This window comes from Ixodes scapularis, unplaced genomic scaffold (genome assembly GCF_016920785.2).
Source record: "Ixodes scapularis isolate PalLabHiFi unplaced genomic scaffold, ASM1692078v2 PGA_scaffold1__304_contigs__length_218370807, whole genome shotgun sequence".
In the NCBI taxonomy this organism is placed as follows: Eukaryota; Metazoa; Arthropoda; class Arachnida; order Ixodida; family Ixodidae; genus Ixodes; species Ixodes scapularis.
In genome coordinates this window covers 206000344-206028087 of record NW_024609846.1, presented here as the reverse complement: position 1 = coordinate 206028087, position 27744 = coordinate 206000344, and the positions used below count along the sequence as shown (strand labels likewise).

Sequence of the window (27744 nt, the reverse complement as noted above, 5' to 3'; positions counted from 1 at the left end):
CAGTCCAAAATTCTTGAGATATCAATGGAATGGGTCAAACGTACAGTCGAGCCCGGTTATTTCACACCCGTGTATTTTGAATTATTGTTTATATGAAACAGTCAAAACATCCCCTAGAAAATCACATTGTTTTTCTGTATCATATGGCCCATAACTCCCATGGCGAGGATGCTAGATGTAGCAAACAAAGACGAAGCATGGCAGTCCTTCGCTTCTCCCGGGGTCGGATTGCACCGGGGGGGAGCACATAGCTCGGGTTCTGGGGCTGGCAGACCGCCAAGGATATGCAGCGAAAAAGCAATTGTATAAAAAAAAAAAAAAAAGCAATAAACAAAAAAAAGTGGAGGATGGCAAAAGCAAGGGGAAGGGCACCCACGCGTCTAGGGAGGGCAGGGAGTGCTCCCTGTTGGAACGGTCGTTGGCCAACCGCAAGAGGGAGACATGGGAGCCAGTGATACTGGAGGCGCGGCTGGTGCGGCAGCAGGGGGGACGGTGCAAACGTTACGTGATTGTGATTGAGACGACAATGCGGCGACTGGAGAACTGGAGAAGGAAATCCTGCGGGGAGAAGGAGTTCCTCATTCCTAAGGACAATTAATGGCTAGGATGCATATGGAGATCCATACTGTAGTTTCTGCCCGTTAAGAAGGCAATAGCCTACAGACGCAAATCCAAATCCAAATTGCACTTTGAACGGCTTATCTTTGTTTACCTTTTTCTTTCCCCGTTATCGCTCCCGTTTTTCTTTTAGAGCGCAGCTCTTAGGCGCCCGTTTCCGGCTTGAACAGCGTTGCCGTCGGCGTAACCGTGAGGTCTCATGACCCCCCTCCCCCCCCTGAGGTCACATGACCTCACGGGGGGGGGGATCACGTAAACCTCAGTTTACCTTTTTTTTAATATTTTATTCGCTATGAATTTTGCTAACCACTCCGCTTTGTTTTCTTTTTGAATCTAGTAAAAGTTACTCGTTACCATTAAAACTGCAGTATGTCGTTCTTTTTATTTTATAACAGGCTTTTTAGAGAGTGACAGCATCTGGCGACATGGTGTCAGCCCGTCTTGACCTAAAACAAAGTTTTGTGTCACTCAGGGAATTTCACAAAGGTACTCGGGGAAAACTTGGAAAACTCTGAGAATTGGAAAATGTCATCTTGGGAGACACCCTGGTTTTTGAGAGTTGTTGTTTCCGTCATTAAGCATTTCATTCTTGAAAAAAGTTAAATTGTTGCGCGACCATGCTGTTTTGTTTTTGGGGAAGCCTAGTAAATCTGACTGATGTTTTGTATCTGCAGCCTGGACATGAACCCTGACCTCATGTCATTGCACATTGGGGACAAGATCCTGGAGGTGAATGGAACTCCCCTCAAGCATCAGTCGCTGGAAGAGGCAAGCACAGTTTTGAAGGCTTTACTCTACGAGAGTTAGAAACTGCAGCAGGGCTAACATCATCGGGCAGTACCATCTTATAAATAGGGTCCCATGTTTTCAGGGTTTATTTTGCTTTAAATTCGGGGTTTATTTTTTAAACTTTACACGTGACACTTTGTGGGGTACATCGGCATCGGCGTTCGTAGCCGTCCATCGTTGCTGCAGAGATGGATAGACCCTTCTCCTCTCCTCGTGGCGCGAGGAGAGCAATGTGGATTCTTCTTGTTGCCCAAGCTGAGAGAAGAGGGCGGACGACCCGCCAACAATGGCGCGGAAACGAGGAAGCATCAGCGGTGCCTCTTTTTTTTTTGTCCGCCAACGACAACTTCAAGACATACATTTTCAAACATTACTCGCATTTTACGAAATCCCTGTTTGGCAGTATCCAGTTGCTACGCGTAGTGTTGGAGGGTTTTACATATAAACTTTCACAGTGTTCGATTTCACTATAAGATCTCAACTCATCGCCTCGCACCTTCCTTCTCCGCAGAGCTTTGTCTCGTTTATCCGCACGCGTCCACCTCTCCGCTCGTTGCCCATCGTCGACATTGCCCCCTCTCTCCATCGTTCAACAACACCGGGAAAACACGCGGCTTCTTCCTTCTCAATGACTAGTTCGGCGGTTGAGGGGATCAAACCTGCAGTGCAATTAATGCTAACAAGTGGGATGGCAAAGTAGGCAATGTCTTTTGATGGACGGACCACGTTAATCATTGTACAATATTTGCAGTGGCACGAATGCAAATAAAGTGTAAACGTAAGGGCGCAACTGAGCTTGTGTTTACATTAGAACCTCAATAATTCGATCTCAGTTTATTTGAAATCCCGGATAATTCGCAAAATTTCTACGGTGCCATGACTTCTCATGAAAATGTGAGCGCTCCGCGCATGCCTATACGGTTAATTCGCCGATTTGGTCTTCCAGGTTCAATTTTAGTCGCTAGGTGGCGCCAATTGGCATCCAGATTCGGTAGCAAAAACAAACCGACAAGCACCAGGTGCCAATCTCCACATTTTGCACCATTCTCAAGAACCAAGCAAGGATCATTGGGGCGTAGAGCAAGACACACTCTGCAAAGCGTTAGCGGATTTGATTGCCTGCATACCCGAACATCGAAGCCGCCCTGAACCTGGCTCCAGAATGCCGCCGCAGCAGACCTTCCTCTCAACGGCACGATTTTGCGAGAGAAGATTATCGCTTTAGCTTTGAAATTTGCACATGAAGAATTCAGGTGCAGCAACGGATGATTTTCCCGCTTCAAGGAACGGAACAACTTGTCATTCCTTACGGTGTGTGGTGAGAGCGGCAGTGCGGTCAAGATTGTTGTCGAAGATTGGATAAAGCACACGTTGGGTCCACTTCTTTGCAAGTACAGCGCCGAGAACATCTACAATCTGGACAAAGCAGCTCTTTTTTTACAAGGTGCTTTCTACAAAAACATTTGCAGCAAAAGACACCGACGTCAAAGGTCGGACACGGCCAAAAGATAGGACCACAGTCTTGTTCAGTGCAGATTTGACGGGCGAACACAAGCTGCCCCTCCTGGTCCTAGAAAAAGCAGAGGAACCTCATTGCTTCTACAATGCTTGGCTTCCCCACCAGCCAATGAACTTGTCCACCAAAACAACAAGAAAACCTGGGTCACAGCAGCCATCTTCGAAGAATTTGTGCGACTCCACGATTGCAAGTTTGCAGCAGCAGGACGAAAAGTTGTTTTCGTCGTTGATTACTGTCCGTGCCATGGTGACATTCAGAACCTCAGAGCGATCAAGCTGGTCTTCCCCTTACCGAACATGACATCCATCTCGCAGCCAATGGACCAAGGTGTTATTCTTTATACGCGGAAGATCTATTGCTACCACCTTCTGAAGTGGATGTTGCTCTGCTACGACAATGGCAAGGTCTATTCCATCGATCTTTTCGGGGCTATATGCCTTATCGTGTATGCGTGGAAACAGGTGAAGGCAGAAGTTATTAAGAGGGGCTTCGAACACGCTGGATTTTCGAAGGAACTATCGGCCGTGGAGCAGGAGGACACCGCCAGTGCTAGTAATAGTGTTGTCCCTGGGATTAACGATGAGGGAGAGGAGCTTTGCTCGCTCATTAAGGGGGTACACTACCCAGAAAACTCTGAACTTCTGAACCGCTTAGTTGATTTTAATCATATTTGCAGTGGAAGTTTATATGAGTGGCAAGGTCATCCCTGCCAAATTTCATTGTCCTATGTCAATTCTGAAACTTGTTACTAATGTTACAATATGGAAGTCAGTGTATTTAGCAAAACTATCGTTTTAAAATAAAATAAGAATTTGTGATTTTTATGGGTAACATAGTCATAGGAATACCTATAGTACATACCCAGCCAGTTATTTTGCTATTTTGCAATGTTTGTCATAAGTATAACTCTAAGTAGATTAACATTTTTTTTTCATGTCTGGACTTTTTTTTACAAATGTAGTTTTTTTTAGCATAAAAGAATGTCAAAGTAGAAATACTAACTAGCCAGGCATGTTCCTCACAAAATTCTATCCCAGAAAATCACTTCAGAATATTAGAATCGGTCTCTTTCCTCTAGCTTTATCGAGCTTGTGTATCCTTGCGATCAATGAGCAAGATATGCCTAACTTAGGATCGAGCGCATCAAAGATATCCTTCTTGGCGATGGTGCTAAAGGTGCCAAGGAACACACTTAAAAGTTGTCATATTATAGTTTGGTACAGTATGAGGGCTGCTCTCAAGATGTAAAGAAATGAAAGTCGCATTGTTCGTTTCAGGGGCGGATGCAGGAATTTCCTAAGGGGGGGTTAGGTGTTGGCCAGTGTACCACATGTTTAGGAACCCCCTCCCCCTCTCCTTCGTTTTACACCCTAAATTTGACACATGCAGAGATCAAGAGGGGGGTCAGGACATCTGGACCCCCCCTCTAAATCCGCCCCTGGTTCGTTTACAATGAAAGTGCTGGCTTTTATCTGTTGTAGGAATCACTTGTGTTTTTCCCCATGCGCCATCGCTAACAACGATGTGCTCGACGCTCCTGCCGCAGATCGAGGACCTGATCAAGTCCACAAACAAAGTGCTGCAGCTGACAATCGAGCACGACCCCAGCAATATCTCAAGGTGTGCGGCCCTTCTGTGTCCACCACGGAGGAAAGCCCTAAGCGACAAGGAGCGCCGGTACAAGAAGAAGGTACTGCGTAGCTCTTGCTTCCACTCTGTTTTTTTTGTCTCTTGCTATTGCAGCGAAGCTGTCGTGCGCTAGGATCCGGGAAAAAATGGGTCCGCGGATGTTGACAGATAACTCCCCATTGGTCGCGGCAAGTATGAATAAATAAAAATAAAAAGGGGGCAACCAGTGTGAGTCAGCCTTCTTTGGCATTATTGGATGTGAGGTCCTGATTTCTTGTTATCATCTTTAGGCATCGTCCTCGAGGTCGTCCTAGAAGTCGTCCTTGAGGTCGCCTGAGAGGTTGTCCTTGAGGTGGTCCTAGACGTCGTCCTCGAGGTCGTCCTAGAAGACGTCCTTGAGGTCATCCTAAAGGTCGTCTTAGATGTAGTCCTTAGTTCGTCCTAGACGTCGTCCTTGAAGTCGTCCTAAAAGTTGTCCTCGAGGTCGTCCTTTAAGTCGTCATTGAGGTTGTCCTGGAGGTCGTCCTCTAGCCATCCTCAGACATCGTAAAAATAACAGCTTCGCTGGTCCTCCTCCTTCACATGAAGTGGAAGGGCTCTGCAATTTCTTTGGTTTGTTGCTTTTAGTTTTGAGGGTTTACTGACATGTATTGGCAACCCGCGGACCCCAGAGGTGTGAGAACTAAAAACATATTTTTTTGTTTGTAAAACATGACTCTGTCAGTTTTCTTTTTTTTTTTTCCTTTTTTATGTGCATAGTTTTTGCAAAATTTAAGGCCTAAGGGGGGATTTTGCCTTCTCAATTAGTTTTCGTCACAAAAACTAAACGTCATGTTTCACCCAAGTATCCAGTGCAATTGGGAAAACTTTAGCGAAGAATAATCTGTTCACTCCAGTTGGCGTTGGCTGTGGGTGCTACGGAAGTAGCAAACCAGGAAAGGAAGAAACCCCCATAGCCAAAAGCCATAAAGGAGGAAGAGAGAGAGAGAAAGATACGACTTTCCTTTCTATGGAAATTGCACTTACCAGGAACAAGGTCAATTACCAGCAGCAAGGGACTTTTCTGTGCCATTGGCTGTCGCCAACGACTCATTCATCGTCCCAGATCACCGTGCTCCAAAAACCTCTGGAGTGCTGACACCAACCATCTTGGCTGCTTTGGACATTGCAGGCCCTGTGGCGGTATGGATGCTGCAGCAACGGGTGTGTACGTATTGTCCACCATTCATTTGACGACACATTTGCTGGCACAAGAAGAAATCGAAATGGCTGCTAAAGGTCATGCTGCTGCTCAAGCTGAGCTTAGTGCTATGTCAGCGACCAAGAGAAAGTTTCAGGCCATGCAGCCTGATTCAGCAGCCCCCACTACTTCATCTGCTACAGATGCAGATGCGAAGTTCTGCTTCATCCGGATGGATGTTTTGAACACTCTGCTCTGCTCCACACTGTGCAAGCATTGTTTGGAACCCAAGCTAACAGTCCAAGTGAGCACCAAGCTTGGACTGGCCACAGTGGAGGTTGTGTGTGCCGTTTGTGGCATTGTGTCTTCTGCTTGGGGTTTGCCACGCCAGCAAGACTCCACAACTTTTGAAGTGAACATTCAAGCCATGATGGCCACCTAGGAAATCGGGAAGGGGCAGACAGCTCTCCATGATCTCTGGGCAGTGATGAATGTTTCCCCTAGAGGCCTTCATCACAAGACTTCTCTGTGATGAAGAAGAAGACTTTTAAAGAGCCGCAGGCCCAGAACCTGGACGGGTTTTTCGCAGAGCCAGCTACTGCTGTAAAGGTAGCGTACGAGGAGATCGAGAGAAGTTTTCTGCAAGGACGTAGCTGTGGTGTTAACGGTACGTGGCACAAGTGTGGGCATACATCTTACATTGGCGTTGGATTGGTGATCGAATACCACACGGTCCTCATATTGGATGCCGTGGTGCTCTCAAACCTGTGCCTTGGATGTCAGATGGGACCACAGCCTGGAGACAAGGGGTGCGACAACTGGCACATACCACATATGCCAGAAGAACACAGATGAAAATGAAAGTAAAAGAAAGAAATCGTAGAGCCCTTCCACTTCACGTGAAGATAAACGACCAGCGAAACTGTTATTCTTACGTCTAGGACGATGCCTAGAGGACGACGTCTAGGACGACCTCAAGGAGGACTTTTAGGACGACCTCTAGGACGATGTCTAGGACAACCTCAAGGACGCCGCCTAGAGGACAACTTCTCAGATGACGCCTAGAGGACGATGCCTAGGATGACCTCGAGGACGACGTCTAGGACAACCTCAAGGACGACGCCTAGAGGACGACCTGAAGGACGACTTCTAGGATGACCTCAAGGACGATGTCTAAGACGACTTCTAGGATGACGCTTATAGGACGACCTCTAGGACAACCTCAAGGACGACGCTTAGAGGACGACCTCTAGGATGACCTCAAGGACGATGTCTAGGACGACTTCTAGGATGACGCCTAGGACGACCTCGAGGACGATGCCTAGAGATGATAACAAGGGATCAGGACCTCACTATCTAATAATGCCACGGAAGGCTGACTCAGGCTGGTTGCACCCTCTTTTCCTTTTTATTTATTCATACTTGCACGACTAGTGGGGAGTTTCCTTTCAACATTCGTGGACGCATTTTTTCCCAGATCCTAGCGCATCACAGCTTCGCTGTAAAAAGAGAAAGAACTTGCTTCATGGCGAGGCGGCGGCGCATACGAAAGGTCCCGGGAGACATCTGCCAATAGATGTAACGCGTAATGGCTCTCTCAGCTATGACACCAGGGCAACTACTACAGAAGTGGAATTGGGCACCCTAAGCTCTGGTATAGGCTAGCTGTATTACTGGTAGTCTCAACTACAGCACATTTTTTGCCAGTTAGTGAGTTCATTGTAGTGCCGCTATATTTGCAGTTGTGTTCAATGCAACTGCAATTTTTGATACACCTTTGCCAGACCTGATTCTGTCTACCTCTGATAAAGGTAGCCAGCACCTGGGCAATAGTTCGGCCGCTGTTGATTTACGAAGCAGAGAAAGCATGAAGGCCCCTTTTCCAGTCATGATTTCTCATTTTTCATAGTGAGAGGCTCCGTGTTGAGATTATGGCGCTTGATAAAGCTCGAGCCACCTCGGTGGCTTCGTCACAGAGCGCCGTTGTGCGGATCCCCAGTTGGTGGGTTCGAATCTCTGCCAAGTTGCCTGCATTCTGAAGAAGGCTTGTGCGGAGAAAGCGCCGTATAACTGAGATTTCGGTTGCGCGTCAAAAGATCCCCAAACGGTCGAAGTTAGTCCTCAGTCCTGGGCTGTGCCAGACGCCCTTTAGTGCTTTGGCACGTAAAACCTCTAAATTTGACTTTTCTTTTTTTCGGTAAAATGCCGGGTAGGAGGAGAGCAGTGGTAGCAGTGGTGCCCGGTCGCGCCAGCTCAAGAGGACAAGTGGAGTCCGAGAGCGGTCTTCCTCCCTGCCTCGTCTGCTAGTCAGGTGAGCACGGAGACTGAAGCACTGTTGAAAACGGATCTTCAAAAGATGTTCTTGCAGGCTTGGCACGCGAAGGGAGGACTGTGCTGAGACGAGCATCAGCGAGGGTTTTTTTCAATATTGCTGGTTTTATGTTTTTGAAAATCCTACTTCATTGCTCAGAGTGGAGGCCTTAGGTAAATGTACACAGTGGCTGCACATTCTCGGTGGATGTGCCGATGGCACACTGTCGAAATATCTGACGGGGTGCCTGAAACGAATTTGTCACTCTTCTACGCACGGTTATGGACAGGGCTCGCTGTGCTTTTTCTACGTAGAGCTTCGTAATCGAGCGGCAAAAACACGAAAACCGATAGACGAGTATATGTCAAATTCTCTTGCCTTTTTGCAAAAGTTTTTAAACAGGTTTTGCCTCTAATAATAATTGCGGTCAATACCACAATTGGAACGTGACCCGTCGGATCATAGATAAAAAAAAGTTAACAAATTCTAGTTAGTGGTTCTAGTGATTGTGGCAGTTATGCGCCCATGAAATGCCCGCCGAGCCCGACGCACATGCAGTGAATATGGTATCGATGTAGTGGTCACCCTCTTCTTTTCGAAAAGATCCTTTATATAATAAAAAGACACCCTGTGTATTTGGAGTGTCTAGAATTGGGTTATTATCGCATCACTCAAGACCCGAGTTTTTGTTGACACGCACGAAAAAGCCACGGACCCTAGCCATGAACAGCTTCACTGTGAAAGAACTGGGCTGTTGCAAAGAATGTGCGAGTCAAGAAATGCAGTGGAGTGATGCAAAGAGCCGTAAGTGGGTAAACAGCAAAAACAGAAAGAGGCAGACTCGACTAGGCGACCTTACTTGTCACGTTGGGCGGCCAACCGCATCTGGGCAAGAGCAATAAACATTTGGACTCAACGGCCGTGAAGGCGATGCAGTAAACGGGAGGTGAATGCTACACATATCCCTATTGGAGTTTAACGGCACCGGCATTCTTGAGTGCAAGAGCCAAGAACTCGCATTAACCGAGAAACTGTAAACGAGGTTCTAGTGTACTTTGGCATGATATCCTATGTTGGCAGTGTTCTTTGGGGAGATAGTGGTGATGCCGAGTACGATAACAGTCTCCCAAAACCACGAACGTCCAGTGTTGTGCGGTAAACTAAACTTTCCTTTTTAGAAACACGTTTTTATCTTTACTGCAGTTGCCACATCAGTCGTAATTGTGACGGCCGCATTTTTGTTGTCGTCACGGTGGCCAGGCTGGCGGTTCTGAGCCCGAACCCCTTGCATTGCAGTGACCCCGCTGCGTGCAGCAGCCAGCCAACGTACGACCTGAGTCGTACCAAGTCGTTCCGCATCGAGCCAAAGAACCAGAGGATCTTCCGGGCGTCCGACCTGGTGCAAGGGAAGCTGCTGGGAAAGGGCTTCTTCGGCCAGGTGTACCTGGTGCGTACCCGCCTTGGCGCTCGCCCACCTTTCTGGGTTTCTCGCAGACGTCCGCTTCCGGCAACGCTTTGAACGAGCACTCTTCTTTCATACTCGTGTTTTTGTGTGCTCCATCTTATCGCGAATCGGTACCGACTGGCCCAGTTTTCGACACTTTTGTCGTCTACGCTACACTACGTGTGTGCTGTGCCAGGCACGACCCGAACCAGCTAAGCATTTGGACCATCCACGTCGCACGCTTCACCTTAAAGGGACACTGACAGGCTATTATTGCTCGCCAAGGTTTTTACAGTCGACTCTCATTAATTCAAACTCTCTTAATTCAAACTTGCGAATAATTCAAACTAGCATGCAGGTCCCATCCTATGCATCTCTATGGGAGGAAACACCCGGTAATTCAAATTCTGCTTTATTCAAACAAATTTTCGGTCCCCCTCGAGTTTGAATTAACGAGATTCGACTATATTTGTACATGACGCATGAGAGCCCAACTACCCACACCACAATTTGCGGCTCGAACTTCGTTCTCTTTTCGCCCAAAAACCTATGATCAAGAACTGGCCGGTTTGAATCGCGCTCATTCTCTTCTCTGTGGTCACGTGCCGTTTCCTATGGTTTAGAAACAACAACCAAAGATAATCAAAGTCGTGGGTCATTGAACACACATACTCAATACTAAAAATAAACAGAAAATATGATACCCATTTTTTCTGGCTTCAAAAGAACTGCAAAAACGTTGATCAAAAAAAAAAAAAAAAGTTGCACAGCTACGTGATTTTTGGCAACGCTCTCCTCCCAATTTTTTCTTCTTCCTCCCCAGTCCAGTTTCGGTTTCGAGCAGTTGCGTTTTTTTTTTTACTTCATTAAAAATGCATGTGACTTTGTGGCAAAATATTGATTGGGTAGTCATCTGACACTATGTTAAATTGCCTGGCAAAAAGATAAAAACAATTTTTGGGGGATGTCAGTGTCTCAAGGGTCCCTTTAAGGACAGTGCCACCCTGAAACAAATAATATTCTTGCGAAGAGTTTCATTTCACGTTTAAGACTCCATCCAAAAGCTTTTTCGCTGAAGAAGTGAGTGTTTTGTGCTGAGAAAAGTGTACGTAGTTGGACTGAATCTGAAGGAACAGTGTCGGAGAGCTGCGACGTCGGAGACCCCCAGAGTCGCTGGAAGCCGCTTCAGTTTTTCCACTGCTTGTGACAGTGTTTCAATGGTCGTAATGCTTTACTGCCTCTCAAATATTGTGATGTTTATTGTGGTTGCATGTGACTGAGGGAAGTCTCGAGCAGAGTGTGGAACTAGAACAAAACCGAACCGATCAAAATTTAACTTTGACATACTAGCTTTGAGTGTCCGGTGCTCAGCAGCTGGTTCTTTTGTGGAGGCCTTATGGGTCGCTGCACCTTGAAATGAAAAAAGGACTTAAAGGGACACTGACAGGGTATTTATGCTCGCCGAGGTTTTTAGTTGTACGTGACATATGAGAGCTCAACTACCCAGAACAGAATTTGCGGCTCGAAATTCGGTTTCTTTCCGCCCGAAAACCACCGATCAAGAATTGGCCGGTTCGAGTCTCGCTCACTCTCTTCTTCGCGGTCACGGGCCATTTTCTAAGGTATCGATGCGACCACCAAATTTAATCAAACTCGTGGGTCACTGAAGGCACACACTCAATATTAAAAATAGAAAAAAATATGAAACCCATTTTTTGTGGCTTCTAAAAAGCTGTAAATACGTTGAGAAAAAAAAAAAAAGTTCCACAGACAACCGGAAGCATTCTGCGCGTTCGTCGTTTCGCGTATCGTGGGACTCGCGGGGACGGCGATGGCAGCGGACGACGGGCGTGGGACCTCTATTTCAGAACTGTCGTTCGCGGTACCGGCGAATTCTGTCTACCGTTAAAAGAGACATTTGGGACTGATTAAAAGAATTGGTATTCATCCCGTACGACACGCCCGGCCACCAAGCCGATTTGCACGAAGACGTCGCCGAGCCGTCGCTCCCTTCTCGTGGCTGAAGACAACGCTCGCGCAAACGTCAAGCACGACGTGTCTACTTCGAGTTGAATATGCACGCATACAATTTCTTTACTAGGTGCGAATGTCCCCAAAGCGTGGTGCTTCCCGACTTCGACCCGGGAGTGCTTTTGCTAAAGAAAAATCGACAGGAAACTTTCCAACTTACAGTTTACCGGCTGAATTATTGCTAAGGAAAGAGATCCACCAGAAACGAGATGCCCCAGTAGCTCAGTGGGAAAGACGTCCGCTTTACACATGGTAGAACCGGGTTCAATCCCCCGTGAATTTTTTTTTTTTTTTTCAAACATTTTTTGATGTTTACATATCTTTTTCTTTTTTTTTACAATCATCACTGAAGAAACAAACAAAAAAATAACAAACAAATGTTGTGGACGATACTTCGCTGAATTAAACGGTATGGGATTTCCGTTTTGACACCTGCGAACTCAATGTAATCACTTTCCACAAAATCCAAGGAGCATATAAATCAGGTAGCGTCCGCTTTCCGAGGTGCCCGTAAATGTTCTACAGGAATTGCGGCCAGCCATTGGTCCCGATCCCGTTGATCTTTCGGAAACTCTGTCGCACAATGCCACTTTGTTTCGGATGCAGGACATGTGAGCCAGCTCTTCACGCAACATCTTGGGTTTATTCTTTTCGGAGCCGATCATGGAAATTCACCACGGGCACTCACTACTCATCTCCAACTCCTCAATGTACAAAACAACTCATCTTGGAGCACAGAACAACGAGCGGAACAAACATAACTGCAAAAGAATCGCACGGCAAGCACTTCCTGCACGCCGCATCGCACGCCGCATCGCACGCCGCATGTCGTGTCGTCTGCTACCGGAGAGGAGAAAAAAAAAAAAAAAACGCACGGTCGGGTGTAGCCACGTGACTTCCGCCAGTCACTCTCTTCTCTCCACTTCTCCGACCTCCGTCGGGTTTCGGTTTCGGTTTCGAGCAGTTGCGTCTTTTGGCTTTATTAAAGAAATACGCTACTCTGTTGCAAAATATTGATTGGGTAGTCCTCCGACACCATAATGAAGCGCCTGGCAAAAAATAAAAAAATTTTTTTGGAGGGTGTCAGTGTCCCTTTAAAAAATGACCGCATCTCCACGTGGTGAATGATGTTGATTGGGGCGAAGCTCTGGTGGTGCTGATGATACTGATTTTTTGAGTATTTGACCGCAGCACCCTCTCGTCTATAAACGTCGAGCCAATGCATGCAAAGTTTAACGCGATTATATACGCATTTGACCGCAGCGCCCTCTCCTGTATAGACGTTGAGCGGCTACATGCAACGTTTCATTCATGACATCCCCAGCTCTTAAGTTACTACCAGATCTCAGAGCCCCCTACTCGTCTTGCAGTCGTGGCTGAGTGGTTAAGGCGATGGGCTAGAAATTCATTGGGGTCTCCCTGCACAGGTTCGAATCATGTCGGCTATGCAAACATTTCTTTCTGTTTTTAAGAAGACAGATGGGATGGCAATCGATGTGAGCACGGATTCCGCACAAGGCTGGATTCTAAGAAGCTTCGCCCCTAAAAACTTTTTTTGAAATCGTGTTTTTTAAGATCTACAGCCACTTTTGACCTTGTCATCATGCTTTTTTTTTGTTAGACTCCTCAAGGGGTTAAATAAGTCAGATTAATTTTTATATGTTGATTAAGGTTGAAAGATGGGCTAGTTGGTACATTGTTGGGTGGAAACGCTGAACAAACAGGGACAAAAACGTAGACAAGACATGGCTCAGTCAAGATTGAAGGTTGATTAGAAAAAATATACTATTAAGGGCCACCGTCAGGTCAAAATGATATTTTTTTTTATTATCAGAAACGTTTAAAAACTATGCCTGGACGCTGCCCTCAAGATACGGAACTTGGGAACTCGGTATTTTTTAAGTAAAAAACAATTTCCCAAAACTGAATTAGAAGTTGCCACGCGATCTGCCCCAGTGCAGTGACTTCAACGATTGAGTCGTCCTGCAACTCGAATTTCTCTCGCGCCTCCAAACCGTCCACACTCGGAAGTGTCGTGTTTGCCCACGTCCCGCGATTGACTGCTCTCTTCCATGCGTGCCGCCTATCGCTGCGAGCAGGTGACGCTTCACTCTTTCAGTTTGAAGTTCTTTTAAGGCTCTTTCAGCGATCCCAAATCCTTTGAAACGGTGCGAGGTCCAAAAGAATGCGCAGTGGACTTTTGTGAGTGAAGTGAGGGCCCACGTCGCGCTGGTTCTGAGTGGAAGGCTGCCCCGGCGCAGTCCCAACCGAAACCGGGGGGTCAAAGGCGACACCTGGCAGCGGCTTAACTGAGCGCAGGAAGTATCAAGAAACGGGAAAAGTGGTGGAGGGGGGGGGGGGGGGGGGGTGGTTACCGTCTCATAATCGTGCATTCTTCCTTGTTGCCGAGGCCGTCACTTCCGGTCTCGGGAACGTTCTGTTCCTCTCCGATAAAGAGAGAGATGGCTACGATACGTTCCGAGTCCCCTGTTTTATGGCATAGGCCTTTACAACCGCGCGCCCGTACCGTCCTCTGTTTGCTCCCAGAAAACGGGCCGACGAAAAGGGCGAATATGCTCCGACATGTATAGCCATTGAATGCTACGAGTCTGCCTCTCTCTTTGCCACCTCCCCCTCGCGTTCGCGCAACCGGTTCTTGATGCAGCGCCCTTTGTCCAATATATACTTGGCTCACACGAGAGGGGCACAGAATAGGCTTGTCCGGTTGCGCAGGGGAAGAAAGGTTCCGAGCGCTTCTTGGCACACTGAGTCTCGGTTTGTGTCGGTGTGTTCACTTGATGGCACGTTGCGTCCAACTCGAATGGGCACGAGAAGACCAGTTCTGTATTGAAGCAGAGAGCTACTAGCTTTAGATGGTGCCCGGCATTATGGTAGTATGGTATTGTGGCAAATTTCCTTTGGCCGAGCAGGCTTCTGGATGCTCGCACCCTCGACGATGAGTTTTTTTAAGTGTAAAGGCTGTTAACTGGCTCTTTTTAGTCGAGTGAGCTGGCCCTCCAGGCTGGAGGCCAAGAGATCATGTCATGGCCTGTGTGTGACCTTAGGGTTGGTTTGTATAGATTTTATTTTTGCGTTAGCATGACAGAGAAATGCTGACGGCTTCTTTCTGTGGCCAAAACAGTGGAAAGGGAAGTGCACTGCATAGAGAGGACATAGGCAGTATCTCATAGTGAAGGACAAAGGAGAGGGGGAAATGGCATCACGGAGTGGAAGCCAATGTGCGTGTGGGAAACCGGTGAGCAACAAAAGCAATGTCGGGTAGCGGATGCCGCTGCTGAGCTTGCAAGACGAGCGAACGAGACGGAGGAGCGGAAGCAGCGCCAAACTCGTCTGGCCGAAACGCGGCGCAAGAAGCGGCAAGCCGACGCCGGTGTGTGTGCGACAGAAGTGAAGATCTATTGTTGCAGTGATGGAGGTGCTGCGTCATTTGCGCCAAATTGCGCCATGAACGAAAGTCTGCTACATATTGTACCAAAGCGTCATTTTTGATCAAAATTGCACTATACACCAACTCAACTCTCCTACGTCACGCCGCGGTGGTGGCGCGCCGGACGCACTTCCGGTCTGTGGTGGTGGGCAGAAGCCGCCGTGCCAGACATGCATTCCTGTGTTCCCTTGGAAGAAACGAGACAAAAAACCTGCTTTCTCGTCAAAATGCTGCAACGGTGGTTGTACCAAGAGAGTCTGGAAAGGTTTGAAGATCAGTTTTCATGTGTTTTTGCCCCCTCCGTTCGTGCGAGAACGTGGATAGTAGTCGTGAAAAGGGCAAACCAGACGCTGTCGAACTACGATTGCGTGCGCGGGCAACACTTTGTGGTCGCCAGATGTATTTGCTTTGTTCCAACATAAACGAGAGAAAACCGCCAAGTTGTCCGAACCACCCACGGGTTCAGTGCGTCTTTAAATTCACACGGCCGCCTGATCGTTCGATCTTTCGTCTGCTCTTTCAAACGTCCGCTTTTTGTCGTCTGCTCGTTCAAACAAAAGCGGCCCGTAGACCAAACTTTGACCCGGTGATTGCAATAAGAAGTAATTGCAGACCTCAAAAGACTTAAGTAGGCTCGGTGTAAAAAGTAGATACAAGATGTTGATCATTGGTACCGGTGGTCATCACCGACTTGTTACGCTTGGTCTGTTCCCGCTTCCGATTTTCAGTATCGACGTCGATCATCGCCGCTACCTTCTACACTTTTGCAACACGAGCGACGTCGCTACCGAAAATAGCTGGAAGAATCTCATCATGGTTTTGGCGTCCATTTTGCGGCGTTCATGCGAATGAATCGTCGAACCTCTTCTTTGTACCTTTCTATTTGTGCGCAATTTTAACCATGTTCAATCATTACCAACTCGCCGAACTAACCACTTTACTACAGAATGAATCGTCGCACGTCAAATTTTTTACGGAAAGGTTAGCGGCGTAACGAGCCTTGATAATTTCGCTTAAGCGATCAAAGTGGTAAGACATTGCGATGAGGACGTAGAATCGACAATTTCAACGCGAAAAAGAGTTGGCAGACTCACACAGACGCCGACAACGTGACATTCGAGTGGTTTGTTGACGCGGGACGCGGTGCTTCTTGCCCGTACCCCATTACGCATGCGTTCGAACTGTCGCCTGCTCTTTCAAACTTGTATGCTTTTTGTCGTCAGCTCGTTCGAACGACAGCGGCCTGGAAACCAAACGTTGACCCGGTAATTGCGATAAGAACTAAGTGCAGGCCTCAAAACACTTTTGAAGGTTGGTTGGGGTAAGTAGGCTAAGTGTAAACAGATACAAGAAGATGTTAATCATTATTGTTACCAGTGGCCATCACCGACTTGTAATGCCCGATTCTACTTGCGGTTTTCAGTATCGACGTCCACCATCTCAGCTACGGTTCACGCTTTTGCAGTCCGAGCAACGTCGCGTCTGAAAACAGCGAGCAGAATCTCATCGTGGGAGTCAGTCTTTAGCGCCCATTCTGCGGCGTCCACGTGAAATGAATCGGCGCACGTCACATTATTAACGCAAAGTTTTGCCTCGTTAGTTTTGCTGAAGCCGCTCAAGTAGTCGGACATTGTTAGGAGGACGTAGCATCAACAATTCCAACGCGAAAAAGAGCACGGGGACTCCCACCGACGCCGACAACAACGCAATTCAATGGTTTGTTTATGGGCGACGGCGGGCTTCTTGCCCACCATCCACCGCGCATGCGCGGCGCCGGTGGCGTCCGCTAGGGGCGCTCCGGTTTGTTTGTAAACATGAGTTGGTGTATAAGTGCACCAGGATGGGCTTAAAGCGAAATATAGTCAACTCTCAGTAATTCAGACCTTCTGGGGCCCGAAGAATGTGTTTGAATTAAAGAAAGTTTGATTTATAGAAAGTGGGTAAATAAACATCTTTTCTAAGGCTATAGTAATACATGACATGCTCTTAAAACAAATTAAGTTTATTTACAGTGTGGAAGGTGCATGTAGATACTTGTCTAGAGTTGTTTGCACTTTTTTAGTAGCAGACTTGAAAACTAAGGTTTCAATAGCATTAAGGGCTAGCAAATGTGAGTTGGCTTCTTGCTGACTCTGCAGAAAGCGTCGGAGTCTGTCAACTGCATCCAGTGCCTCTGGAGCTGTCACTGGCGGCTTCTCGAGGGCAGAAGCAACATCCTCTTCATCACTTTCACTTTCAGTAGCCCGAATTTCCCTGACAATATCGTCCAAAGTTGCCTCTCTACAGGTGACAACATCATCGTCCGCTGCAGCATACTCTGCAAGATCAACATCGAGGCCATGTTCCTTCAAAGAGCTGAGCACTGCATCATGGTCTTTGATATCTTGCATAACCTCACTGTCGTCGGAGCTCTCACCGAGGCATTGTTCCTTCAAGAATCCTGCATGGGCAAAGCAGTTAGCAATGGTTGTGGCCCTTACATCACACCATGCTGCTGCCAGCATGTGAACTGCACACAGAACGTCAACAGCATAAGATTTCTCGTTCTCCATACATACTAACATTCGGGAAAGCACCCGAGCATGGTACAAAACCTTCAGGTTTTTAATAATGCCCTGATCAAGTGGTTGAAGGATGGAGGTTGTGTTCCCAGGCAGGAATTCCAAAGTGATTGCGTGCAAGTCCTTGACTACACCATGAGCAGTGCAGTTGTCAAGCACTAGCAAGGCTTTTTTGTTCTGTTTCTGTAATCCCTTATCGGTACGGCGCAACCACTTCTCAAACAGTTCTTGCGTCATCCACGCTCGGGCGTTAGCTTCATAGTCTACTGGCAAGCTGCGGATGCCTTTAAAGCACCTCGGCTTCTTAGATTTGCTAATAACTAGGAGTGGTAGTTTATGACTGCCATCCATATTTGTGCAAAACAGTACCGTTAAACGTTCTTTACTTGCCTTGCCACCCGCGCACTTTCTGTTACGAGGCCGCAGGGTCTTATTTGGCAGACACTTGAACACCAGTCCGCACTCGTCTGCGTTGTAGATGTCCGCTGGCTGGTAGTCACGCAAGATTTCTTGAAGGCGCGTTTCCTGCCAGCTCTTCGTAACGTTCGTGTTGACACCCGCCGACTCCCCACTGACGGTTTTAAACACCAGATCGTGGCGCTTCTTAAACTTGTCGATCCACCCATCACTGGCGGTGAAGTCGACAAGGCCCATCCGAAGAGCCAATGCTAGACCTTGTTCCCGAAGAAGGGGCCCACTGATCGGGATTTTCGACGCCCACGCTTGATGGCACCACATCAGAAGCGCCTTCTCCAGCTGAGGGAAGTTTCCTTTTCGTAGACGCTTTCGGCTTGGTGTGAAGTCCTCCGCCTCCTGGCGCAATCGGCTCTTCGCCTTTACGATCGTCGACAGGGTGCTTTTTGAAACCCCAAATTTCGTGGCTACATCTGTCAGTTTAACCCCGCGCTCGATATCTCCGATCGGGTCCAATTTTTCCTTCAATGTTAGCGCCCTGTACGGCCCACGCCGCGCCATTGCGACAAAGTTTCGGATTGCTATACGGATTATGGCTTCGTCTTTTCCAAAGCCGTTTGTAGCCAGGCATAGGTTGCCAACAGCGTGTGGTGAGAGCAGCAAGAATTATTTTGGGGCCCGATTATTGTTCGTCGGTATTTCAGGAAGAAAAAAAAAATTAATAGGGGATGAAATTCTAGCGATAGCCGATTGAATACGAAACAATGTGAAGTTCGAATTATAGAGGGTGCAGCTCGTATTATCGAAAGAAAATGCTATAGTAAATACAAATGGCCAACTAAAACTTCACGTTTTGTTCGATTTACCGAAAAGTATGAATTATAGCTGTTCGAATTACCGCGAGTCGACTGTATAAAAATAATTTAATATTGGTCGGCCCTAATATTCAGAAAAGTAGAAGGAAAAAAATGTTACGAATATATTTCACGGTGTCTCTACTCACCGTATTATTTGTTTTATCTTAGGTTTGAGCACAATCGAAAGCTCGAATGCATACAACATCGAACATACATACTAAAAGCGCGAGTCACAGGGCATTCACCGCACCCGATTGGTTTAGCCAATCAAAAAGCACATAGAGAGAGATGAATGCCATGATGTCGCGCTTTTATGCCGTTCAATTTGTCCCATTGGCTTGTAGAGTAGGCGTAGGCTGTAGTGTCGGCTTCAGGTGAAACAAAGTATAGGGATTCCAGTCGCCAGTCGATCGTCGACATCGTCTATATCAGGGGTTCTCAAACTGGGTTCCGGGGAACACAGGGGTTCCACGAGCTGGTCTCATGGGTTCCGCGAACACTCAAAATGCCACCCCCCCTCCCCCAATCCCCCCTCCCCCGCCACAGGCTGTGCGGCAGGACCATGCAAAGCGCCTTCATCTCACTTTGTACTGACATTGCAATTGATGTGGTGGGGATTTATGGGAAGCAACACAAGCGAAATTGCCTACAATTGTGCATCTGTCGCTTCTCGGTTGCCAAATACAGAGGAGGGGGGGGGGGGGGGGGGGAACAGTGTTCCGTGGCAGTTTTTGAGGCTTCCTGGGGTTCCGTGGGACCAAAATGTTTGAGAACCCCTGGTCTAAATTACCAGACGATGTCTGCCAGGTCAGGACTAAAAGTCTCCAGAAAACTTTGCAAAATAGTAAGATGGTGGTATGCTGTGATCAGACAGAACCAGGATCTTGTGCTCCTGGTGAAATCCTTCGATTATCATGTCTGCCAGATGTCTTCGTGCCGTGACTGCTGAGTACCGCGACACTTGTGCCGCTCCCGTCAACCTTCACTACATCTCATCACACCTGAGCGTGCATGCGTCGGGCTTCACCGCCTTGCACCGGAGTGCTAGGAGCAGCGGCTGACCTGTTGGAGGGTTAGCTCATTAGGCACGGAATTAATTCTCAGGATTATTACAGATCAACCATCTTTGTCTTTATTGGAAATTAATCTCTAATAATAATTAAAAAAAGAAAACAGCCGAAAAAAAAATATAAGACAATGATAACCCTAGAAAAAACATGGGTCTCTATTCAATAAATACGGTAGTTCTTGTGCAGCTGTTGAATAACGAGCAGTCAACTTTGATTTAACTCTAGTTCCGATGCCGCTGAAGAGCAGTGTCACATTTAAAGTGCAAGTGTAGGCTTTATAATATTTTTCAGTGGTTGTTTTTGTAGTTTATGATGATAGAGTTTTGAGTTTGGCAAGTTCATAAAACTTGGAGGGCGTGTTTTTCCTGGTGTAGCGGATATGCTGGCTTTTGCTTTCATTTTGCAGAAATTATATTTACAGGCCAATTAAACTACCGAGTGTAGAATGGGGATGGGAGAGAGGCTTTGTTGCTGCTGAAGGGCTGGGCTATGATTTAGTTTAGAACTATTTTTAGTGTCCGTTTCAAATGGACCCTGCTCTGACCAGAGCTTAATTTTGAAAAAAAAAAAAAAAGAAGGCTATCTGTTCCTTTTGCATCCTATTTATTTTTAGCGCGAAGTGTGATCAGTAATATGCTCCAGTATCAAAGGGGAGCTGGCAATCATTATCACAGACAAACTCATTTAGATATGCAATCACTTTTTTTTTTTTTTTTTCATTTGCAACTGCTCCAAAAGCATTAAATGCTGCTCCATACGAATATTTTGAATGCTACAGAACCTGCTAGAAAAGGTTCAAATGCTGCTTCCATCAGTGTTGTTGGATCTTTAGGGAATGCCTTAGCATGACCCTTGGGAAATGCCACAGATGGCCTCCTTTGGGAAAAGCTAATACTGATATGCATTGAAGCTAAAAAGAGGCAGCAAGAAATAAAGAAGCCAAAAATGAAGAGAGGAAGGGGTCAGCGTTGGCGTTTCTCAAAGGGGGACGTCTGTGGCGTTTCCCAAGGGTCGTGCTAATGCATTCCTTAAGGATCCACCAATAGATCTTTTTTCTCTGTTTACCATTTTGACATTGTAATCATCCAATACCCCACAATCCCCTATCACTTCCGCCGATCCAGAAGGGGTCCTTGAAACGGCGGTTGGGGACCACCGCTTTAAAGACATCCTGCCTCTGCGGAGAAACTGTACTGCAGCAACTGCGAGTGCTGTCGTGGTCCCTGGCTGCAGGTGACCCACCGGGAGACCGGGGAGGTGATGGTGCTGAAGGAGCTGCACCGGCTGGACGAGGAGGCCCAGCGCAACTTCCTCAAAGAGGTGGCGGTGCTGCGGTCCCTGCACCACGACAACGTGCTGCGCTTCATCGGGGTGCTGTACCGGGACAAGCGGCTGCACCTGGTCACGGAGTACGTGAGCGGGGGCTCCCTCCGGGCCCTGCTGCACGACTCCTCCGAGCCCCTGCCCTGGGAGCAGAGGGTCGGCCTGGCCAGGGACATTGCCGCCGGCATGGTGCGCCCCCGCCTCTCAGCCCTCTCTGTTACAAGGAACCTCTCTACAGTGATGTGATTGCTGCGCCAAGGGGCTAACCCTGCTACATCCTGCTACATTTCGCCAAAATATGGGTAATCTGCGCCAAGCCTGCGCCAAAGGACCAATTTTGGTTGCCTTTCAAAACCGAAACTAAACTGAGTACCGTAACTGAGTATGCGTGCCAGGTAGCGCAGGCGGCCACCCGACACAAAGTACTCTCCATCAATCGTGACATTGTAACCCTGGAGCCAGGGAAAAGAAGGGATGTAGGACAGGCAAAAAACTCCAATCTCAGTATTGAACCAGCTTGCCTGCACCCTTGCTTTAGTTACATCAATCGCCCATCCGGTCTCGCCTGGTTTTTCCCGCTGTCTCTTCTTTCGCGCTCTGGTCGTCTCGTAAATGTCGTCTCGCATTTTTTTTTTTTAAATTTTTACGGTAGATGCGGGCGTGTGCGGACGCTCCGACGCTAACGTGCTGGGTACCAGCCATGCCGTCGCACTGAAACGAAATTAAGTTTTTGCGCGGCGGGAGTTACTTTTTGAGCTGAAGCCCTCGCTTCTGCAAGCAACGGCCGTGGGAAAACTATATCTGGTCCTGCCTACCAGTCCGCACGTTGCTACAGATATGGAGCTTCCTAAACTGAAACATAAGGACCGCCGCATGTTCATCAACATTCCTGTTCTTGTTTAAGGGAGGAGGTGGGGAATAAATATGAAATTTCTTATTTCTAGAGGTATCTGAACGAAATTTACAGAATGTGTTTATAGCACAGACATAAGAGTAACTGCAAAGTTTCATGGAGCTGTGCATATTATTTCTCAAGTTACAAGTATTTATCAAAATCGTCCATATGCATTCCTTATCCCAGGTCTGGAGAATTTGAAAAAGGTAGTAGCGGCGTAAAATTTGTTATGATGACCCCTGGATACATTCCCCAGGGCATAACAGAGCCCTTTTTTTAAATTTCTTTGTTGAAAAATTTTCACGCAACTTTGAATTTTGTGTAGTCAATGAAACCCACATTCACCAAATTTCATTTTTTTATTATAAATTTTTAGTACAGTTTTCTAAAAAAAAGGGCTCTGTTATGCCCTCACAAAGTTATTAGAGAACAGAATAAAAAAGACAGCACAAAAATCCATTCATCAGTTCCTGAGATATCGCTGGGACGAGCAGCCACGACAGTGAAAAAATCCATTCTGAGAAAACGGCACTTGAAAGTTGCACGCAGATTTTCAGCTTTAGAATGACCCTGGCAGAATAGTCAGAAGTGTTCTTGCGCACTTTCTTCTTGTTCCGCCTTTCCAAATTCTCTTGATGTCGTTTGCTGGCCTTGTGCAGACGTAGGGCATCTTTCTCGGCAGCTCGTTGGAGGGCTAGATGGGTCGGCTGAAGTCCCACTGCAACCAATATTTCTGCAGTTGCCTTGTAGCAGCCGGCGTTGAACCTCAACACCGCTTCATGCAGTGCAGTTTGCTGGCATAGCTCCAAGTTCGGCTTGAGCAATATCACAATGTCTAGCTTCTGCTTCGATCTCCTCACGTGTCAGGAAATGCGTCCGCAGATGGGTGCTAGAAGACGCGCTCCTACTTGTCGCGGCAGGCAGAAGACGGGCGCTGGGACCCGCGATCTCGGGAGGAACCACAACGGTCGGCATGCTCGGTACTCCTGGCGTGAGCGGGGCGATGCGTTCTTCCTCGACGACAGCCGATGGCACAGAAAATCCATCACTGGAAGTGTTGACGCAATCATCATTGACGGCACGCCGTGCAGAAACTTCCAACTTCGCCATCCGCACTAACTTCATGGACCGCTTCCGCGCGCCAAACGCGTGCACCGTCTTGTACTTCGAACCCCGCATCGTGTGCGACCACGAAACAGACGGGCACGCTACACGAAACTACTCAAAGAAAGTTCGGAAAACGATCGTAAAGATGGCGAAAAACGAAGTGGAGCTGACAAAGCAAGAGCGCGTGCAAGCAGACCACTACCAAAAGCAGACGACGCAAGCGGCAACAGCAGGAGAAACGGAGGAGGAGAGCGCTCCGCGCGCGGAGAAATCGCGTCCCAGCCAATAGCAGTCGCGCGCTCCCCCGCACGCTCCTCGAGCGCGCGCTCTCTCCAATCGCATTCTTGCGATTGCGACATGGAAGAACGGCGACCACGCCGTAACCACGCGGCCGACGCCATTTTAGGAGCTGGCAAAAAAAGAGAAAGAATTCACGTTCAAAACAAGACTAAGATGGCGGCCGTCGGCCCAACGCGTCGAAAATGGCGAGCGCGCGAAGTTGGGGTTGATTTTGACGTTTGACCGTCACTTGGATGCTATTCAGGCCTCGTAAATAATTGTTTTTAAATATTTCCCCGTTGTATTTGGTGCTGATAATTACAGAGAAGGTAGTTTATGAGATATACAACCGAAAAATAAGGTTTTCTAGAAATCGTCTTTTTCGCGATTTTCCGGTTTTCAAAGCCCGCGTCCCCCCTTAAAACATACGCTACTACAAAAAATCCCTCATTAGTTCGAAGACTGCTCTGTCTAAGTATTGATTACCTAGGTTTCTTTTGGTTGGCTTTCTTTCGAGAGGGACCCCGGTACATGAAAAATCTGTCGCGCAAGAAAGTTGGTGAAGAGAAGTGAGCTAAAGCAAATAAGGCAATGTCTGCAGGCTGAACCCGCACAGCGCGCTTGTTTGTCTCGAGTTCAGTCGTTGCACAAAAGGCTCCAAGAACTTTTTGACCCTGACTCGCAATGTCCTGCATCAATGCGCTCAAATTCTTTTTTTTTTTTTTTTTTGTATGTTTAGCTTGTACCTTGCCTGCCGGCCTTGCAAGCACGCGCCGCTGAACTATTTTTTGTTGCATGCTGGGCAGTTACATTTTACATACATTTTTGGAGACCAGTTGGCGACGGAGCAAAGAGGCATGGTTTCGGTTTCGATCGAACAGCCGTGTCCGCTCGCGCGACGAAGCATGTGCAGCTGCAAGCCTGCTGAAGTTGCCCTGACGTGCATGCGAACATGATTGCACGACAGAGGCACCAGCCGGGACGCTTGCAATCCACTGTTTTACATTTACTTTTGACGAAAGTCTGGCACGTCGGGAAATAGTAAAACGGTGGCAAGCGGTTTCTTAAAATTGCTCGGCACGCGTACAGCACTGTACACTTACGGGATGTCTCAATTTCTCTTTGGAGACATTGAAAGTGGACATTCATTACTAGCCTAAGCCAAAGCGAAGCTTGCAGCAACTTTGCAGAAAGTTTCGAAAAGCAAAAAGTACCCAAAAGTTATAATGCACCTTTTTCTTGTGTGCATTTTCGCATTGCACTGCAGTAGCTATGTGTTTCATCAGTCGGGGACTGCTTCCATTTATTATATTATATCACTAGTCAACCTAATGCTGCGATATTTACTACTAAGCTGGTCATTTTCAAATAATTTTTAATATCTGAAGTTTAGTTTTCAAATAAATTTGAATATGTGAAGTCTGGTTCTTATATATCTATTGTGGGTACATATATAGGTATCATTTAACTGAAGCATTGCAAAATCTGTCATGTCATTGACATTTCAGTTGCATCTTGAAAGACTCCTAGGTGGTCGAACTTGACTATAATTCGTTTATTTCAGCGAGCAAAGTGCCCTTCGTTTGTCCAGCACGTAAAACGAATGTTTTTATTTTTCTAAGAATATCTGCTTCGAAAGCCATTTTTGGTGCTCCGAAACACTGTTTTGGCTGCTCCAAAAGCCACTTTTGCTGCTCCAAAACGCTGGCTCCGATAGGTGCTCCAAAACGGCTTAGGCCAATCACATCACTGCTCTCTAGGGGCCGGGATCCCCGACAAAACTGTCGCCCGACGTCATGAAAAAACCATTGTGTCGCGAAAAACTGCCGTTAAAAACAGTCGCATACCCGCGAAATTCGGCGGGACGCAATTTAGCAGATGGTGCGCACGCGACGTTGAGTGACACTAACATCACGTGACCTGGCATCCAACATTCTTGGTTCCATCAGTTGACAACGTCCACAGAGAGCGGCGTTCAAAAGCGGTTTTTGAGCGACGCCCCTTTTTGTGCGATATTAACGTTTATCACGGACACCACAATAAAATCACTTTCCACCGCGGGCAATATGTATCGGTGTTTCGTCGGGCGGGGCGAGATAGCGTAGTGAGCGCCGCCGAGCGGACGCGCCATGGAAAGACGCCGGGCGTTTTAGGAAGCTTGTCAACTGACTTTGATCTAGTAACGTTGCTGACACTGTGTCTTGGTATGGTCAGGTGGTATAATGTCAGTCACGTAGCGCCATTACTGGACACCGTGACTGTGTCGCATGGCACTGCATCACGTGACACTGTGTTTGTGTCATGCTAACCCAGTGCAGCTGAAAATGTGCTTCAGGTTCTGTGTCTCCAGTCTTTTTCTGCAAGATTAAGATACGCTGATATTTTTTAACGCAGAATGTGTAGTATGGCTGGCTTTTAGCCTCTTCCTGCAATGCATTCCCGTAATGGGACAGCACCGCACGTGTCCTGCATCGGAGCTTGACTGGAACTCATGATCTCACAATTCGAGTGCGTGATGTGTCTGGGTTCGGCATACATAGGCTGCTTCCTGTTGCTTGTCTCGCAATACATTCCTGAATTTTGTGCCTAATGGCGGGTGAATCTGTTTCGTTGCAGTGTTATCTGCATTCCATGAACATCATTCACAGGGACCTAAATTCGCACAACTGCCTGGTTAAGGAGGTAAGCTTGCTTGTATTAAACTGCCATGCCTTATTTCCTCATTGTGGACTTGGTACTCTATGTTTTGTGTCTGCCTATCCTCCTAAACTAAGCTTGGTTTCTGGAGATAAGATCTGTTTACTGGCACTTTATATGTTTCACCATCTAGGTCTCTAAGCAGCTTCTGCTCTGCTTACAGTACTAGAACACTTTCAAAGACTTCATTTTCCTGGTTTAAAAAATATTACAAAAAATGTATCGCTGGGAATACATGTTACTTCATGGTGACGAGTGCATAGCATTCCACTCCCATTTGAGAAATTCTGTGCCAATGATATGTTTCCTGAACCCACACTGCAAAATTTTTAACACAATAAGCCTGCAGAAATTTTTTTTTCTTTTACTATTTCTCTTTACTTGCGATGAGCAGTCTATTTAAACTTAAGGTCAACCTTCTGTAGAGAATGGATGTCTGTTCTCACAATGAACTGCTTAAACCCTTTGAAGGCCGTACATTGGAAAAAAAACCATGTATTTTTGCACACGTCAGGCATGGCAGCACACTTAAGAAAGCCTAATAAAAAACAAATTTGTTCTTTTTAAACCACTGAGTCCAATGAACAACAAAAATAACGTGTGCGACACTTTTTTCATTTTCAAGTAAATAAAAGTAGCAAAATTGCCTTTTCAAGGGGCTAAGAAATGTTTCTGAAACTTTAAATATAAAAAACATATATATTCCAACTAAACCTATAAATAGTTGCATTCTACTCATTCTAAAGTATATACATGCCAAATTTGGTTGTGATATGACAATATTAAGAACAAAAATTCTTGTGCACAAAGTTGGAAGACGCTTCAAAATTACATAAAAAGAGAAACACATCTGAATGTTACCATAGATGTGTAGCAGTGCTCTTTCGCAGTGCAGAAAATAATATTTTTCATAATAAATATCCGTGAGAAATTAAAGCTACAGAAGACCTCGGTGGAGAGGATACGGCTAGGCCTACTTGTCAACGTAAAAGTTATGGTGGGCGACGTCGCACCTTGAGGAACCACGCGGAGAAAAATGGCTCAAATTTATGCCGTTCTGGGTTGCCTGGAGGTCTTCAAATGCGTATTTGACTATTTTCGTTATTATAACCAGCACTAATGATTTTTACACATCAAATATAAAGATTAAAAAGTATTAAAACATCATAAAAAACAAAATCTATATTTTTTGGGGGGAAGTATTGTCGGTTTTAAGAGCTATTTATCGGCAATGCTTTCAACGAGTCAACATTGGGGAACAATATTCTGTTAGTAAGAAAATATGAACAGGAGTGCCACAGAGATCTGTGCTATGACCAATTCTTTTTTCTACATACCGTAATATCCCTAGTCATCCCCATCCCACTTTTTAGGCCAATATAGATTTCCAAAAAAACACCGAGTCATCATCCACCGCCTCAAACACTCCAACGCTGGCTCCGCGATCATTCATTCTACCCCTATTCGAATGATGCGGTCTCCGCTGACCTTACAGTTGGAGAATGTCCATGACACAGTAAAATAAAGGAGGGAATGACACTTTTCTTTGTTTATAAATTTCCTCCGCGAGCA

At 46.8% G+C, this 27744-nt stretch overlaps 1 protein-coding gene across 1 annotated transcript in view; it reads left to right on the top strand.

Moving 5' to 3' along the window:
• Positions 1-27744, top strand: part of LOC8043670 (LIM domain kinase 1) — a 66309-nt gene that overhangs the window by 18957 nt on the left and 19608 nt on the right. Inside the window, exons 5-10 of the mRNA XM_040208513.3 lie at positions 1293-1386; positions 4473-4616; positions 7949-8046; positions 9343-9493; positions 21105-21383; positions 26092-26157. Of these exons, the coding sequence (XP_040064447.1) occupies positions 1293-1386; positions 4473-4616; positions 7949-8046; positions 9343-9493; positions 21105-21383; positions 26092-26157 (832 nt within the window). The remainder of the gene's footprint in view (positions 1-1292; positions 1387-4472; positions 4617-7948; positions 8047-9342; positions 9494-21104; positions 21384-26091; positions 26158-27744) is intronic.